At 42.2% G+C, this 19544-nt stretch overlaps 1 protein-coding gene across 5 annotated transcripts in view; it reads left to right on the top strand.

The window, feature by feature from the left end:
- The window catches only part of fnip1 (folliculin interacting protein 1), a 131054-nt gene extending 116993 nt beyond the window's left edge, over positions 1 to 14061 (top strand). For 3 of the 5 annotated variants that reach the window (XM_085995711.1, XM_085995716.1, XM_085995713.1), the window contains exons 15-18: positions 899 to 1067; positions 1676 to 1876; positions 7292 to 7407; positions 11463 to 14061. In XM_085995711.1, the coding sequence (XP_085851837.1) occupies positions 899 to 1067; positions 1676 to 1876; positions 7292 to 7407; positions 11463 to 11541 (565 nt within the window). In that variant the 3' untranslated portion in view covers positions 11542 to 14061. The remainder of the gene's footprint in view (positions 1 to 898; positions 1068 to 1675; positions 1877 to 7291; positions 7408 to 11462) is intronic. The other 2 variants (XM_085995715.1, XM_085995712.1) reach the window with 1 other exon arrangement.
- Positions 14062 to 19544: the final 5483 nt, after the last annotated feature.

The raw sequence follows: 19544 nt of genomic DNA, 5'->3' as shown, positions 1-19544 counted from the left end.
GATAATTTATATTGGTATGACATTTCCCAGTAGGCCAACCAACCCAGTGGTTGGAGTGTGTTTAAAATGCCAATGGGTGGTGACAGAGTGGTAGGTTGCTAATGATTTACACACGGTTTCTATGCTGAATTAGATTATGTGCTAAGCAGGGAGATTGCACAAAGAGAAATATAATTGAGATGAATTTCAGTTCATCAACTGTGGAATTATCCCCCTAACCTTGCAGTGGTTGTATCAATGATGCAACTCTTGTCAGCTTGGAGGTCATCTTGCATCAATTATGGGGAGCCTAACAAGTGTTGTCTTAAACAAAAATCAAATAAAACCTAAGTATATACTTTGTGGTATGTGGTATATTCTGAATCCCTCCATAACTTGCTTCCAATTGTCCATTATTCTGGAGATGATAAACCATTCAAACCTCTTGATTAAATTACAGCCTACTAGGACTCCATTATTCTACTTATAGCTCAGGGGTCAGTTTTCCAAGGATGCCCGAATATTATATACAGATACTTGCTGGCGCTGATACAGCATCAATAACTAAACAATTGACCACTGGTGTACCATAAAACTATCTTATCAAGCTGAGATTGGGCTGTTCCGATCACTGACTATTAATTGTCGAAGAGGAAGTTATAACCAATGGAAAACCATAGAGTTGACCTGGTTGCAGCTTTATATATCCCCGAGTCGATATTTGTACTTTCGTTCCTTGATTAACTGAAAATAAATGGTCTTTAGAGACATTTCCCAGCCAATGAGAGCCTGATTCTTGCAACATGGATCCCAACTTCAGAGGGAATGACCGAAAAAACAGACAAGTAAAGCCTTGGAGAGCTGCTGAACTTTTTAAGTGGACTTAAATTTAAGTGACCTTTTTTTCCCTCTCTTATAGGTCAAGTGTAGTTGAAATAAGTTGCAACAAACCAAGTATGGCAAATTTTGGGAGGTCCCTTTTTGGTGGTTATTGCCCTTATTATGTATCTGACTTTGTTCTGCATGGAACGAGCAGCGATGAGAAGCTGAAGCAGTGTTTGGCGTCCGATTTAACACATGCTGTACAGGTAGGTCACTCATTATCGATTCTTTTGCTCAGTTCCTTTTATGATGTGTATTTCAATTCAACTACTTTTCAGAAGTTTTGTCACAGGCAACTACAGCAAACAATATTGTAATTTACATTAATAAATCTGCATGATCTATTGAAGATTTCTTCGGATATGGGGCTGATCTTAATGGGGTTTTTTTTACCCCAGCTTTTTCATTCTAGATAATGTAATTTTTTAGCCCAAATTGTATTTTCACTAAAGTATAATGGATATTATCTCTTGTATACAGTCTCTATACATGTGCACTGTATTTGCCAAACACCATGACACTCCCAGCTTATTACTGAAAAGCCTGAGGAAAATATTTGTTGTTTAATAGAAGAATAAAGCAAATGTTGGAGAATAAAAATATAGTTTATTTGGGATTTTTTTTTTTAACCCTTTTTTCTGCCCTTTTCATGCCAAGTGCTGTTTATGTCTGAGGGCAGATGACATGTTCCCAGGCCTCAGCCATTGCAAGTTTGCTAAACCCTATGATGTTGATTTTGGAAATCCAATATGTTTGATACTTAATACTCTAAACTAGAGGATATATTAACTTTATTCACATCCTTTCTGTTCAGCATCCAGTGTTGGATGAACCAATAGCAGAAGCCGTCTGCATTATCGCGGACTTGGATAAGTGGACCGTGCAGGTTGCAAGTAGCCAGAGGCGCACCACAGACAGCAACAAGCTTGGGAAAGAAGTACTTGTATCCAGCTTAGTATCTAACTTGCTTCATTCCACTCTGCAGCTCTACAAACTAAATCTCTCTCCAAACTTTGTGAGTATAATACTGACAAGACCAGGGAGGGTCGACTACCTAAAATTCTGCAGATAGATTGTTACTGATAATTCCTGGATATAAAACTTAAATACTAATGTAGTTGGAAATAGCCCTGCCTTCCATCACTTTCTGATGTCCCTAAAGCTACAACATCTTGGCAATGTTTAATTTTGATATTCAGTTGGTTAACCTGTTCTCACATATTCAAATGATACATTTTCACTTACCTATTAACATCTTTAAAACCAGTTTAACCCGCTTTATAAGTCTTTGGGACAGGCACTGCTGTACCAACATCAACGCTGCTATTGATCTGGTTCACATCTGCCTTACCTTTGCCCCCATCAAATCCTGGATGATCACTCACCTCCACAATGACCATTTTTAGAACTAGTCAGTGATCCATAGACTAGAGAACATCTGTCATGTAAACCTCTTTGGAATCTACCACCAAAATGTGACATGACCATCTGAAGCAGTACTGCTTCTCGGCAACCAAATCCTCCTGCTACTGCAGGATCATACTGGGGAACAAGAGCAACCACAAACTCCTCCTTAATGCTCTCCATCTTCACCTTTTGGCACTAAATGTGTGGCAGTGTTCATTTAAAGACTTTGGATAGGATGATATGTTAAAGATAGGATGGTACTTATAGAAAAGAGGGCTCAAAGACGGGCTTTTTAAGAAGGCAGTAAATCCAGTTTAGAAAGGAGATGGCACAAGAGAACGGAGACTCACAGATATTGACAACAATAGGGCCAAAAGGGGAAACTAGATCATCAGAAGCTGAGTAAGGAAGGGGGGGCGGGGTCAAGGAATTAGGAGATGGGGATAAATTGTTTAATGTAATGGGGTGGAGTAAGTTGAAACATAGAAGATGAAAGCAGGAGTAGGCCATTCGGCCCCTCGAGCCTGTTCCGCCATTTAGTGAGATCATGGCTAATCATCCAAATTCAGTACCCGGTCCTTGCTTTCTCCCCATATCCCTTGATCCCTTTAGCCTTAAGAAATATATCTTAACTCCTTCTTGAATATATTTAATGAATTGGCCTCAACTGCCTTCTGTGGTAGAGAATTCCACAGGTTCACCACACTCTGGGTGAAGAAATTCCTCCTCATCTCAGTCCTAAATGGCTCACCCCCCTTATCTTTAGACTGTGACCCCTGGTTCTGGACTCCCCCGCCATCGGGAACATCCTTCCTGCATCTAGTCTGTCTAGTCCTGTTAGAATTTTATAAGTTTCAATGAGATCAACTCTCATTTTTCTAAACTCTAGCGAATACAAGCCCAATCGACCCAATCTCTCTTCATACGTCATTCCTGCCATCCCAGGTATCAGTCTGGTGAATCTTCGCTGCACTCTCTCCATGGCAAGAACATCCTTCCTCAGATAAAGCAACGAAAACTGCACACAATACTCGGTGTGGTCTCAACAAGACCCTGTACAACTGCAGCAAGACATCCTGGCACCTGTGCTCGAATCCTCTTGCTATGAAGGCCAACATACCATTTGCCTTCTTAACCGCCTGCTGCACCTGCATGCTTACCTTCAGCGACTGGTGCACAAGGACACCCAGGTCTCGTTGCACTTCCCCTTTTCCCAATTTATTGCAGTTCAGATAATCTGCCTTCCTGTTTTTGCAACCAAAGTGGATAACCTCACATTTATCCACATTATACTGCACCTGCCCAATCACCCAACCTGTCCAAATCATACTGGAGTTTCTCGGCATCCTCCTCGCAGCACACACGCCCACCCAGCTTTGTGTCGTCTGCAAAATATGGAGATATTACATCTAGTTCCCTTGTCTAGATCATTAATATATATTGTGAATAACTGGGGTCCTAGCACCAATCCCTGCGGTACCCCACTAGTCACTGCTTGCCACTCGGAAAAAGACCCGTTTATTCCAACTCTCTGCTTCCTGTCTGCCAACCAGTTCTCTATCCAAGTCAGTACCTTACCCCCAATCCCATGTGCTTTAACTTTGCACACTAATCTCTTACGCGGTACCTTATTGAAAGCCTTCTGAAAGTCCAAATACACCACATCCACTGGTTCTCCCTTATCTATTCTACCAGTTACATCCTCAAAAAATTCCAGATTAGTCAAGCATGATTTACCTTTTGTAAATCCATGTTGACTTTGTCTGATCCTGTTACTGTTTTCCAAGTGCTCTGCTATTACTTATTTTATCATGGACTCTAGCATTTTCCCCACTACCGATGACAGGTTTACCGGTCTATAATTCCCCGTTTTCTCTCTCCCACCTTTTTTAAATAGTGGGGTTACATTAGCTATCCTCCAATCCATGGGAACTGTTCTAGAGTCTATAGAATTTTGGAAGATGACCAGCAATGCATCTGCTATTTCTAGGGCCACTTCCTTAAGTACCCTAGGATGTAGATTATCAGGCCCTGGGGATTTATCGGCCTTCAATCCCATCAATTTCCCTAACACCATTTCCCTACAAATACTGATTTCTTTCAGTTCCTCCCTTTCATTAGATCCTATGTTCCCCGACATCTCTGGGAGGTTATTTGCATCCTCCTTTGTGAAGACAGAACCAAAGTATGTATTTAATTGGTCTGCCATTTCTTTGTTCCCCATTATAAATTCCCCTGATTCTGACTGCAAGGGACCTACGCTTGACTTCACCAATCTTTCTCTTCACAAAGGAGGGTGGTACAGAAGAAAGGGTGGAAAAGGATGAGGAAAAACTCATTTGTTCCATGTTTGAAGAATGTTCCGATTGTATAAATGGAAGGAAGAAATTACGTGGTAGATATGGATTTTCAGAAGACATTTCAAGTTCTCACGGGAGGCTTGTTTAAAAAAAACTTCAGCTGTATAGCATAAGAGGAAATGTAGCATGGATAGAAAGTTAGTGGACGGACAGGAAACAATGTGTTAGTGTTGCTTGGATTGGAGGAAGGTTGAAATTGGTGCGCCCAGGGGTCAGTGCTGGATTTAATTTTGTTATCCATATATATAAAAAAAATAACTGGGACTTGGGCATAAGGAGTCTGATATCAAAATGTTACGACTCCGAATGCAAGGAGGACATAGAGAGATGAGCAGACCAGAGGTCGAAATAACTCTGCAGAAATGTGGGAGGATACGCATTCTGGGAGGAAAAATAAGGAATAGAAGCATAAACTCAAAGATGCTGACTCATATAGAGGAGCCAAGGTCCAACTACATAAAGGCATTTTAGATTTAATAAATAGGAGCATAGAGCACAAAAGCAAAGACGTGATACATTTGTTCACGATAAACACTAGGTCACAGCTAAAGTATTTTGCTCAATTTTGAGTGCCATGTTGTAGAATATGCAGTGTGAATTCACCAGATTTATACCAGGTATGAGGTAATATAGTTGTATGGGGAGACTTGCAATAATGGGACTGTTTCCACTGGCACAGAGGGCCAAAAGGTCATTTTAAGCATTTTAAAATTATGAAAGGTTTGAATACAAAAATAATATTTCCTCTGACTCGGGAGCCGATTTTGAGGAATCATCAATTTAAAATTGTTGCTGCAAGTGGGGAAAGAAGTTGAGAAATGTCATTACATAGAGTTATTAGAGCGTGGAATGCTTGCCACAAGGAGTGGTCGAGGCAGGAGCTATTGCATTTTTTTAAGGAACGTGTAAATAAGCATTTAAAGCAGAGAAAGATACAAGGGCTACAGAGAGAGTAGGGCAGTGGGATTAGTTTGGGATTGCTTCAACAAAGCTGGGCCAAATGCCCCCCTCCTGTGCTGTAAATTTCTATGGTTTAATATGAAATAGCTCTATTGATGATCAAGACCATTTGAGGTGTGAAAACTTTGTACGATGAAATGGGGGAGAGGGGGGGAATTGTGTGTGCGCGGAGAGAATTTGCAGAGCAGTTCAGGTAGAGGTCTAAATGACCAAGGATAGAAAGATAAAGAACAGCAGAAAGGATTTTTATTAAAGGAGGTGTGGAGGTGTAGCAAGCTCGTGGCAAACAATGGGGATCTTGGGAGGAGTGGTTTAGGAGAGAATGAGGTGTTCAAAGGTAGAAAATATGCTGGAAAATATGGGAATAGGCCAAGACAGGACCTGGGGCTGAATGGAAAACCACCGCAGGGGTATTTGGACTGCAGATGTGGTGTAACAAGTAGTCAGGTGGGGCATCTATGGTGAATAGAAGAGAGTTGCTGTCAGTGAGCCAGGTTTCAGTCAGAGTTGATGTATCTGTGCACTCATCAGGATGAAGTTGTGGATGGCAGGGCCCTATTTGCGAGAGCAGGCATTTTGCAAGGCGATACTAGGGGTAGGGAGAACAGAGAGGCATGGGAATACTCAGTGGAGAGTTAAATTTAAGGCACCTTTGCTTACCAGCACTAGGAACTGAGTCCAAACTGCCAAAACTCATTTTGCATTGCACTAAAGACTCAATAGATAGACAATTTCTTCCCCGTTATTCTGGTTTAGAATTGAGTCTCGAAAGAGAAGAGAGGCCAGACCCCCTCGTCTCCCGCCCCCCCCCCCCCCCCCCCATTTGTAAAGTCATTGGCCCAGATATTCCAATCGCAGGCCTCCCGCGGGCGGAGGGCTGCGATCTGGAAAAATCTGTGCCCTTACCTGAGGGTTCCCAGGAGGCGCACAGTTCCACTGCTGGGCCTCTCCAAACTGCCAGTGCGCAGGGCCCACGTATCCCAGAGGTGCAGGTGGTTTGCAGCGTCCCTGGGATCACGTGGGCCATGGGGAGCCAATCAGAGAAGGGAATCTCCCTTCGTACACTTGACAGGAAGACCTGTCAAATATATGACTGGAGATCACCCCCAAAAACATCGTAAAACTTCAAATAATTTTTTTTTAATCATTTTTAAAATGACTTGAAATTACATCAATTTTAATTTTTGTTTAAAATAGTTAATTTTTGAAAAAATAAAGTTTTTAATGGGGATAAAAATAAACTTGCCTTTAAAGTATTTTTAAATGATAAATCAGTGGGAAATTTTTTTAAAACTTTTTTCAACTCTTATCCGGCCTGCTTTTACCAGGCACAAGAATTGTAAGTGTTTTCTGCGGGCGGAGGGTCTCCAGAAAGCGGAACTCTCCACCCGCAGAGGCCCTTCTCCAGGGCAGCCAGAGGATCTGTCAAGAGCTTTCTTGACAGATCGGAAATGCCAGTTTCCAGCGCATGCTCTGTGCATGCCTGAAACCGGCATTTCTGATGTCCCTACGGGTGAGTACACACCCGTAGGGATCGGAATATCCAGCCCATTGTGTATTTCGGTGTAGCAGGCTAGGGATGGAATACTAATTTACCGAAACAAATATTGGTCCTGATAATGAAACTACTTTGTATGATTTTTTTTTTTTCCACAATACTGTATATTGAACTAATTTTGATTTTTAAACATTTTTTCATATAGTGTATAATGCACCTTGAAGATCGGCTGCAGGAGCTGTATTTCAAAAGCAAGATGTTGTCAGAATACCTTAAGGGCCAAATGAGAGTACACGTGAAGGAACTGGGCATGGTATTGGGGTAAGGAGTTCAGATCTTTACACTGTGGAACTCTATTCATGAAGATAACGAAGCTAAATTTGGAACATTGTGTTGCCCACTTTGTTGGACCATTTAAGTGCTGCTTCAGAGTTTCAAAATGTGGGATAACACCTACAAACAGGTACCGAGTTCTTAATTTCAGATGTGTTGTCACTGAGTAGGGGGTGGTGGTGGTCTCATCACCCCAGCTCATTTTTTACCGTCTCCTCATGATGAGAGCAAACGGTCAGAGAGTAGGTCATCGACCCGCACACCCCTTCAGTGAGGGTTGGTGCACATTTTGGAGATACCCAAAAAAGGGGAAAGGAAGAAAATACTTCGAAGTTAACACTCTCCATGCAAAACACAAACCTAATTTGTTGATGAGAGCATTGAATTTGGTTACGCAGCCACTGAGCCATATAAGCCAGGAAGGCCCCAGGATTGTTCCCTGGTCTCTGCTCATTTAGCTAATCTTAGAGTCATAGAGTTTTACAGCACAGAAAGAGGCCCTTCGGCCCATCGTGTCTGCGCCGCCCATCCATCCCTGTCCAGTCTAATCCCATTTTCCAGCATTTGGTCCATAGCCTTGTATGCAATGGCATTTCAAGTGCTCATCCAAATGCTTCTTGAATGTTGTGAGGGTTCCTGCCTCTACCACCCTTTTAGGCATTGAGTTCCACATTCCAACCACCCTCTGGGTGAAAAAGTTCCTCCTCAAATCCCCTCTAAATCTCCTGCCCCTTACCCTGAATCTATGCCCCCTTGTTATTGACCCCCCTACTAAGGGGAAAAGTTCCTCTTTGTCTACCCTATCTATGCCCCTCATCATTTTGTACACCTCAATCAGGTCCCCCCTCAGCCTTCTTTGCTCCAAGGAAAACAACCCCAGCCTGTTTAGTCTTTCTTCATAGCTGAGGCGCTCCATCCCAGGTAACATCCTGGTGAATCTTCTCTGCACCCTCTCCAAAGCAATCACATCCTTCCTATAGTGAGGCGACCAGAACTGCACACAGTACTCCAGCTGTGGCCTCACCAGCGTTTTGTATAGCTCCATCATAACCTCCCTGCTCTTGCCTTCATTAGCCGAGGCATAGAATATAAGTATCCCATATGCCTTTTTAACCACCTTATCTACCTGTTCTGCTGCCTTCAGGGATCTATGTACATGTACACCAAGGTCCCTCTGTACTTCCTAGGGTCCTACCACTCATTGTGTATTCCCTTGCCTTATTTGTCCGTCCAAAATGCATCACCTCGCACTTTTCAGGGTTAAATTCCATTTGCCACTTTTCCGCCCATCTGACCAACCCGTTTATATCGTCCTGTAGCCTGAGGCTTTCCTCCTCGCAATTTACCACCCCACCAATTTTCGTGTCATCTGCGAACTTACTGATCATACCTTTTACATTCTCATCCAAATCATTTATGTAGATCACAAACAACAAGGGACCCAGCACCGATCCCTGAGGTACCCCACTGGACACAGGCTTCCAGTCACAAAAGCAACCTTCGACCATCACCCTCTGCCTCCTGCCACTCAGCCAGTTTAGGATCCAACGTGCCAAGGCACCCTGGATCCCATGGGCTCTTACCTTCTTGACCAGTCTCCTATGCGGGACTTTGTCAAAAGCTTTACTGAAGTCCATGTAAACCACATCCACAGCATTTCCCTCATCCACCCCCTCGAAAAATTCAATCAGATTTGTCAGACATGATTTACCCTTGACAAAGCCATGCTGACTATCCCCGATTAATCCTTGCCTCTCCAAGTGGAGACTAATTTTGTCCCTCAGAATTTTTTCCAATAATTTCCCTACCACAGATGTTAGGCTCACTGGCCTGTAATTCCCTGGTTTATCCCTGCTACCCTTCTTGTATAATGGTACTACATTAGCTGTTCTCCAGTCCTCTGGTACATCCCCTGTGGCCAGAGAGGTTCTGAAAATTTGTGTCAGAGCCCCTGCAATCTCCTCCTTTGCCTCCCACAGCAGCCTGGGATACATCTCGTCCGGGCCTGGGGATTTATCCACTTTTTGGCCTGCTAAAACCGCTAGCACCTCCTCCCTCTCGATGCTAATATGTTCAAGTATGTCACAGTCCCCTTGCCCGATTTCTATGTCTGCATCGTCTTTCTCCATAGTGAACACAGATGCAAAAAATTCATTTAAAACCCTGCCTACATCATCTGGCTCTACACACAAATTGCCACTTTGGTCCTTAATGGGCCCTACCCTTTCCCTGGTTATCCTCTTGCCCTTAATATACTTATAAAACATCTTAGGATTTTCCTTTATTTTGCTCGCCAGTGTTATTTCATGGCCCCTCCTCGCCCTCCTAATTTCTTTTTTAAGTATGCCCCTGCACTTTTTATACTCCTCTAGGGCTTCTTCCATCTTTAGTCTTTTGTAACTGCCAAAAGCCCCCCTTTTATTTCTAATGCATTTTTGTAAATCTCTTGTCATCCAAGGTTCCCTTTGCTTGTTGGTCCCACCCTTGACCTTTACAGGAACATGTTGGCGTTGTACTCTCTCTATTTCCCTTCTGAAAGTCTCCCACTGTTTTGATGTGGATTTTCCTATAAGTAGCTGCTCCCAGTCCACTTTGGCCAGATCCTGCCTTATCATATTAAAATCGGCCTTCCCCCAATTTAGAACCCTTATTTCCGGGCCTATATCTTGGCCTGGAGGATGTTGGGGGTGCTACAAGTGGCATCATCACCCTGGGTTAGAGAGGGGAAATAGGCCAGCCTCTGCTGATCGATTCAGTAATCTCTTCTGGGAGTGCATGCATGCATACATGTGTGTGTTTCTAGATGTCAAGGAAGTAAAGGAATGGGCTTCCCTGTGATGCTCCATCCAATCAAATAGCCTGCCAACACTCGCTATTGAGGATCATGAATAATGGCTGCTTTGGCATGGCATGGGGGGGCATCTGGCACTGTTGAACTGTGCCACAGCAAGATGACAACACCTACAGTAGACTGAGGGATGGAAATGGAAGAAATTGCACATACAACTCCTTTGCTTGTACCAACTAGTTTACTGAATAAAATCTTCCCCCCCACCCCCCTACTGTTTTTCCTTTCGTCTTGAAGGCACTAATTCATGCTGGGGTGTGACACCATGGTGCCAGTATCTTTCTGGTACCTTACCCAAGTGGTCGCCCTAGGCCATCACACCCGAACCTGATTCTTATCCATGCTCTTGTGTTCATAGGTGCACGTTCCAGTAGGTAATGTTGGATTGAGATAACGAGGGTGCCCTTGCTGACATCTATGTTTCTTTGTTAGCCCAGGACCACCAACGCTAATTGTAGTATCCCTACTGCTGCCTGGCAAAGACCAGAGACTGAATCTAGACCCTTTCTGGAATGAATGGCTGAGTATCACACCACACAGTGCTTTTAACACCGGTGTTCCGCTTTCTCTGCAGTTTTGATCATGATTCAATCAGTTCACTGGGATGTTCTTGTTTTACCTGCTTAAAAGTATTTCCCAGTTCATTTTGCAAGCTTCCCAAAATACTTGGAAACTTTTTTTTCTCGTTTTCTCTGGTCATTTTCTGGTGTAATTGACAAATTACCAGATTTATTGATAACACTCAGAAGCAGAGGCTCTGGCTGATTCTTTTTTCTTCCTTAACCCAAGGTGCTGCGGCTAATTTTAATCTCCCTTTGGCTGCCATGGCTGAAATCAGCCTAATTCAGCACAGACTGGAAATGGAACATGGGATCCTCCTGGTCTGTATGGTGCAGATACTCGCTGAATAAACTCTAGAGCCAGGAATTTGCTAAAAACTGATTTCTATAAAACATTGGATAGATCCAGCTTAAAAAGTAATAGTGCGTTATTATGAACAAATGCATATTCTACGTGTCAGAAATAACAACCAACAGGCTGGAAAGCTGCATATTTTCTCTGAAACAAAATGTGTCTTTCAGCAAAGTTTATCTAGTCAACAGTAGATTAGGTGAAGGTGTGCCCACATGTCTTGGCTACTTTGCTTTACGGAATTCTAATTTGAAACTAATGCTTCTGTTTCCTCTTATCTTAGGATCGAATCCAGTGACCTGCCCTTGTTGGCAGCTATAGCGAGCACTCATTCTCCATATGTGGCCCAGATACTGCTTTGAATTGCTCAATTGCCAAGTCGTGTTAAACAATTGCAAGGGAAATGATTGCACAGACTGGAAGACAGCACCAAATTATTTACATTTTCCATGCTTGTAATTTCCAATTCCTGTCTTATGCAGCGAGGCTTCTGTGTTTTAGCTGCATGAAAATGCCACGGAAGAAAGTCATAATGGCGGGGGAAAAAAGGCTCTGTTTCAGAGCAAAACAGTTGCCTTTCTCAACACTGTTAAACTGTCCATGGCCAAACCAACAATAAAGAATTTTGGAACAGGAGACCAAAAGGGAAGGTGAAATGTTCTTTTTCAGAGATTGTGTTGTGTTTGCACGACCACAATTTGAAACCAAGAACAAGAAATTGCTGTTTTGTCTTCTGATTAATCTAGAACCATGACCTTGCACGTATGGAAACTTTTTGACTTCAGGGAAGTCGGACTAACCTCTCCTGTTCTTACTGAACCTGCACATATATTTACGTGTTTTTATTTTTTGTACTCTATGGACAGAGTATTTGGAAAGAAATGTTTTGTACGTTTACTTTTACAAAAGCCCTATTAAGAATAAACTTCAAAAAAGTCAAGATGTTTTAATGTTTTAGGAAGTACATTGATGTAACTGACAGAGTTGAACAATGCTAATCATTGCCTTTAATTAGTGGAAGCATTATCTGTGATTGCTGCTGCTTCACGTTGCTGTCATTTAAGCATTGAAGCAATGAATATGTGGGCAATATAGCCGATTAAAATCATATAGGAAAGCATCAGTCACAAACACAATGCATTCATTTGTTTCTGTCAGCTGATCTGACCCCAGCCTGTCATTTAAAAATGTTTTTAATGGGGAGGGGAAATCAATTCAATACTGTACTACCTCAGTTAATACTGCACCGAGGGCTTTACTTTGCTCCCAATTCTCTGCTTCCTAAATTCCAATTTAGCTTAGTTTTGTAATTGCTGTTAGTTCTCTAATTTTATGCATGGTATTCAGCTGAAGGTGCTAAGTGATGCAGTGTAGTAGCATGCTCAGGCAGTGGTGCCACACAACGATGGGGGAGGAAACTTTGGGGCTGGGCGGAGGGAATGTAACTTTTAGCTGCTTATATGGTGAGAACAGGACATTGATCTTTAACCTGTGGTTCAGGATGTGGATTGTTGAATATGTTCCTAGCAGATCATGTGAACATAGGATATTGTGAAGAGACAATCTGATCATTTTCTTCCCTTGTCCACAGTTGGTTCTGTACATAATCAATACTAATTTTACATAAAATATTTTTACAGTATAGTAATCTCTGCAAGGCTTTTTTATGTCCCCAGTTTAATAGCATTGGTTTCACAACCTGGTGACCATAAGGCTGCATGCAATCCACCAATACTACAAGTAAAATCTTTCAGGAGCAAAAGGGAGAAAAGTTGGAGTAAGAGGGTGAAATAAGAGCAATAAACCAAAATAAATCCAAACTGAGAAAATAACCATCTGCTTTGAGAAATTAGAATTGGTTACAGATTTATTAATACTTTTCAATAAGGAAGTTTAGTTGTGTTTGTGCCAGTGTGCACCCTGGTCTGGTGGGATGTGGGTTATTTTTGTTTTCTCTCTATCTCTCTGCAATGTGTCTAGTAAGTAGAGTAACACAGCTGAAGCCATTTGAATAGGAGTGAAAGCTTGATGATTCTAGCAGCATTGTCAGAAGCCTGGCTTCCAGTCACCCATTTGCTGTCTGTCAAGGAATAATGTGTGGACTAGGGGAAAAGGGAGGAAAAAATAAAGTGAGGGTGAATTAAAAAGGAGCGAGTGCCTGTGAAACCATCACACTGTCGCTGAAGTACAGCAGTAAATATCTTTTGATCTTCTGCTTGGAATGTATTCTACAATGTGGCTGAGCCAGCTACAGTATGAATTGATTTTGTGCTTTTCACTTCAATCACAGCCTTAATCATAGGAAATATAGGATGAGAGACATTGGCTAACATTATAAACCTGATTTAAATTTATTTTGGTTGAGGGAATGATGCGCAAGATGCAAGTTTAAAAAAAAACTCAACTGAGTGTTTACTTTAATGAGGGATCTTTGGATTGTTTGGGTGGGATGCTAGCGATCTTGTCCTTTACTGCAGTCACAGACAGTACTCTTGTATAAACACAAAACTTCTCTCTTTCACGCATCGTCGTTTTAAAGTCTTAAGGGAGATTTTGTGTAACTTTTCAAAATAACTTTATTACAAGGTAATTTCTAAATAATTACAACACATGAATGCTGAGCTTAAGAGCATTGTACACCAAAAGATATTGTATTTAATATTTTGTCAATTGTAATTGTCTTTTACAGTATTTTTTAATTTATTTGACTCAAATGGAAGTTATTGGCTAAACTGTATAAAAAATAAAAAAAAAACAACCTCGACATTCTGTAAATACTTTCCCTTAAGTGTGCACTATATATTTCCCATTTGTTACTTTTGGAGAATTTTTTTGTGTAATAAATGTGTAAAGAAAAAAATTGTCTAGTGGCTTGACCTAATATGAGTGTTTAACCGTGGAAGTTTATTTGTCATATTAACTCTAATCATTTGGGAAAACTGTATTTTTGAGGGGAGGGACAGGTGGGGATTGAACTTTCTTCAGAGTGACTTAACTGTTGGAAAAAATATTCCATTCTCACCTTTAATACCAGTGTCAATATTGACCACTCCAATTTAAGAATTACATTTTTCAGGGTTCAATTTTTCTGCAAATGCCTTGAAGCTCCCTGAAATCGTGGGAACTTCATTTGAATAAGACATGTTTTACATAGATATTAAGAGACAGCTATACAAATCATCGGGACTTCATGGAGTTTTTAAACAGGAAAAAATGCAGGCCAATGGAAGTGTAGGTTAGCTACAGAGTGAAATAAAAAAATGCTGGAGAAACTCAGCAGGTCAGGCAACATCTGTGAAGAGAGAAACAGAGTTAACGTTTCAGGTCCATGACCTTTCATCAGAACTGGAAAAAAGCAGGAAATAGAACAGATTTTTAAGCAAGTGTAGAGCTGGGAAAGGGGGGAGGGGATGAAAGAACAAAAGGGGAGGTCTGTGATAGGATAGAAGGTGGAAGAGGTTAAGAGATATTCAGAGCTACAGAGTGAACCTGCCTCTCTTCTGTCCTAATCTTAAGAGCACCCTCTTCTGGACAAATGATACATTTCACATTTCCCAAGCCAGCCATCCCAGAGTTGTCAACATCAAGATAATATAATGGCCCAGAAATTGGTGTCGGGGGCTTCCCGTGGGTGCAAGTCCCCGACCTACACTTGCATAGCGCGCCGACAGTTGAAGCCTGGCCCTGCGTGGATTTCCTGTCAGTGGCCCGGTTCAGCTCCCGGCGCGCTGTGCTTGCATGATCCAGCGGCGTACTTAGTGCGATGAGCCGGCTGGGATCACGTGAGCACTGGGCAACCAATCGGAGGTTGCAAAAGTTCATTAATGAGTTTGATAGTAAGAACTGTCAAACTCATGAAAACTCCGGGCGCCCAAAACAGTACTTAAACTTAAAATAAAAGTTAAAAAAAATCCCACTAATTAAATGAACTATTAATAACTAAAAAACAATTGTAAACTATTATTCAAATTTCTGAATTTTTTTTTAAGAAATCGGGTCTAAAAATACACTTACCTTACTGTAAAGTCTTTAAAAATAATAAACCTGTGGAAAAAAAATTCTAACTTTAATTATTAGACCACTTACCTTTTAAAACTAAGTCCTTACGTCTGCTTTTTTCATTCGTAAAAAGTTGAGGCCTTCACGCACGGGCAAACCTTTTACATTAAAAAAAAAGGAATTTCAGCGCGCACGCGCAGACTCCTGCGCGCACGCGTTCGACCTCTGAACCCCTTGGTTCAGAGGAAAGGAAATGCCAGTTTACCGCGCATGCGCTGTGCATGCTGAAAACCGGCAATTCCATCGGGCCCACGCGTGAGTACCCCGTCCGTACTCACGCGTTGGGACCCGAATTACTGGGCCAATAGCAAAATACTGCGGATGCTGGAAATCCGAAATAACAACAGAAAACGCTGGAAAAACTCAGCAGGCCAGAACGTTTCAGGTCGAAGACCTTTCCTCAGAACTGGGGAAAAAAAGCAGAAAATGGAAAGCAAGTTTAGGGTTTGGGAAAAGGGGGCGGGGATGAAAGAACAAAAGGGAAGGTCAGTGATATAATATGATAGAATTCTTCATTAAGATGGAGAGTGAAGTAGTTGACTCAGACTAGGGTCCTGAATTTAAAGGAAACTACAATGATATGAGGCACGAGTTGGGTAGGATTGATTGGGGAATGTCACTCAAAGGGTTGACTGATAGGCAATGGCAAACATTCAAAGATCGCATGGATGAACTACAGAATTTGTTCATCCCAGTTTGGCATAAAAATAAAACAAAAAAGGTGACTCAACCGTGGCTAACAAGGAAAATTAGAAATAGCATAAGATCCAAGGAGAGGGCATATAAATTGGCCAGAAAAAGCAGTACACCTTAAGGACTGGGAGCAGTTTAGGATTCAACAAAGGAGGACAAAGGGATTAATTAAGAGGGGGAAAATAGAGTATGAGAGTAAGCTTTCAGGGAACATAAAAACTGACTGTAAAAGCTTTTATAGATACGTGAAGAGAAAAAGATTGGTGAAGTCAAGCGTAGGTCCCTTGCAGTCAGAATCGGGAATTTATAATGAGGAACAAAGAAATGGCAGACCAATTAAATACATACTTTGGTTCTGTCTTCACAAAGGAGGACACAAATAACCTCCCAGAGATGTCGGGGAACATAGGATCTAATGAAAGGGAGGAACTGAAAGAAATCAGTATTTGTAGGGAAATAGTGTTAGAGAAAGTGACGGGATTGAAGGCAGATAAATCCCCAGGGCCTGATCCTAGGGTACTTAAGGAAGTGGCCCTAGAAATAGTGGATGCATTGCTGGTCATCTTCCAAAATTCGATAGACTCTGGAACAGTACCCATGGATTGGCGGGTAGCTAATGTTACCCCACTGTTCAAAAAAGGTGGTCGAGAGAAAACGGGGAATTATAGACCGGTAAGCCTGACATCGGTAGTGGGGAAAATGCTAGAGTCCATTATAAAAGATGCAATAGCAGAGCACTTGGAAAACAGTGACCGGATCGGACAAAGTCAACATGGATTTACAAAAGGTAAATCCTGCTTGACTAATCTACTGGAATTTTTTGAGGATGTAACTGGTAAAATAGATAAGGGAGAACCAGTGGATGTGGTGTATTTGGACTTTCAAAAGGCTTTCGATAAGGTCCCGCATAAGAGATTAGCGTGTAAAGTTAAGGCACATGGGATTGGGGGCAAGGTATTGACTTGGATAGAGAACTGGTTGGCAGACAGAAAGCAAAGAGTTGGAACTGCTCTTTTTCCGAGTGGCAGGCAGTGACTAGTGGGGTACCACAGGGATCGGTCCTTGGACCCCAGCTATTCACAATATATATTAATGATCTGGACGAGGGAACTAGATGTAATATCTCCAAGTTTGCAGACGACACAAAGCTGGGTGGGCGTGTGTGCTGTGAGGAGGATGCCGAGAAACTCCCAATATGATTTGGACAGGTTGGGTGATTGAGCAGAAGCATAGCAGATGCAATATAACGTGGATAAATGCGAGGTTATCCACTTTGGTGTCAAAAACAAGAAGGCAGATTATTATCTGAATGGCAATAGATTGGGAGAAGGGGAAGTACATTGAGACCTGGGCGCCCTTGTGCACCAGTCGCTGAAGGTAAGCATGCAGGTGCAGCAGGCGGTTAAGGCGGCAAATGGTATGTTGGCCTTCGTAGCGAGAGGAATTGAGTACAGGAACAAGGATGTCTTGTTGCAGTTGTACAGGGCCTTGGTGAGACCACATCTTGAGTATTGTGTGCAGTTTTGGTCACCTTATCTGAGGATGGATGTTCTTGCCATGGAAGGAGTGCAGCGAAGATTCACCAGGCTGATACCTGGGATGGCAGGAATGACATACGAGGAGAGATTGGGTCGATTGGGCTTGTACTCGCTAGAGTTTAGAAGAATGAGAGGGGATCTCATTGAAACTTATAAAATTCTAACAGGACTAGACAGACTAGATGCAGGAAGGATGTTCCAGATGGTCGGGGAGTCCAAAACCCGGGGTCACAGTCTAAGGATAAGGGGTAAGCCATTTAGGACAGGGATGAGGAGGAATTTCTTCACCCAGAGAGTGGTGAACCTGTGGAATTCTCTACCACAGAAGGCAGTAGAGGCCAATTCATTAAATATATTCGAGAAGGAGTTGGATATATTTCTTAAGGCTAAAGGGATCAAGGGATATGGGGAGAAAGCAGGGACAGGGAACTGAATTTGGATGATCAGCCATGATCGCATTGAATGGCGGAGCAGGCTCGAGGGGCCGAATAGCCTACTGCTGCACCTATCTTCTATGTTTCTATGATAGGATAGAAAGCAGGAGAGATTACAAGACAGTAAGAGATATTCAAGAGCGTCACTTCTGACACATGTAAGAAGTCACACAACACCAGGTTATAGTCCAACAGCTTTATTTGAAATCACAAGCTTTCGGAGCGCTGCTCCTTCTTCAGGTGAAGTGGAGAAATGCATACAGACACAGCTTATATAGTCAGAGAATCATGTCAGATGTTTACAGGTAACCTTTCCAACTGCCATTTATCACACCAGTCGGGGAACACTTCAGCAGTCAAGGACATTCAGCCTCCGATCTTCGGGTAAGCATTCTCCAAGGTGGCCTTCGAGACACACGACAACGCAAAATCGTCGAGCAGAAACTGATAGCCAAGTTCCGCACCCATGAGGACGGCCTCAACCGAGATCTTGGGTTCATGTCACGCTACATGTAACCCCACCTGATGCAGGGTCATCCAGACTCGAGTCGACATTGGCTTGTTCTCTCTACACAGATGCGGCCGGACCTGCTGTGATTTCCAGCCAAAAAAAATGTTTTTTGTCTTTTTTTGTTTTTCATACAGACCCCAGCATCTGCAATATTTGACCCCTTGTGACCCCACCTCATTGTTCTTTGATGTAATGTTTCCCTGACTGACCTGTTTGGACACCATTCACACCTTTGATTGCTGTGATTATCTCTCTGCCGAGGTGTGATAAATGGCAGTTGGAAAGGTTACCTGTAAACATCTGACATTATTCTCTGACTCTATAAGCTGTGTCTGTATGCATTTCTCCACTTCACCTGAAGAAGGAGCAGCGCTCCGAAAGCTTGTGATTTCAAATAAAGCTGTTGGACTATAACCTGGTGTTGTGTGACTTCTTACATTTGTCCACCCCAGTCCAACTCCGGCATCTCCACACCACTTCTGACACAGACTACCTTATCTAAATATATGGAGCTTTTTATTTTTTAAAAGTGACGTCAAAATAGGTTACAATTTAATACTAAAATGATTCACTCCTTATGGATTTGAGATTTGCAGACCTGTTACCAAATGTTTGTCTGTCTTTGGAAAGATTAGAGAAGCACACGAGGACATGTGTGATATACATGGCAGATCTGCAAATCTCTAATTCATTAGGAGTGAATCATTTTAGCTGGGAAAATTAAATGAACCATTTAGTGCAGAATTTTGGTCAGTCTTGTCCTCTGGATTTGCACTTACTACAGTTTAAGTTGAAACTGTATTAACTTATTTTATAGGGTTTTTACAGCTGGCAGAGAGAAAACTTTCATCCCCTCAATCTGGGCCAAATTTGAACTTCACGCACTAAGTGTGCTGACTATGCAACCTTGTCGCCTTGAGAAAGAAAGACTTACATTTATATAGCACCTTTGACCACTGTACATCTCAAAGCGCTTTACAGCCAATGAAGTACCAGTCAGTTGGGTTTCCAAAGACAGACACTTAGTAAGATGAGGCCAGATACAAACCGTTTGTAAGGTAGCAAGTGAAAGTACAGAGTAAGAGATATAAACTAATCTCACCTTGATTCAACTAATTCCAAAACCCTCC

This window comes from Somniosus microcephalus, chromosome 8, assembly GCF_052327205.1.
Source record: "Somniosus microcephalus isolate GS21.2 chromosome 8, FLI_Smic_1.0, whole genome shotgun sequence".
In the NCBI taxonomy this organism is placed as follows: domain Eukaryota; kingdom Metazoa; phylum Chordata; class Chondrichthyes; order Squaliformes; family Somniosidae; genus Somniosus; species Somniosus microcephalus.
This window is presented reverse-complemented; position numbering and strand designations above follow the sequence as displayed.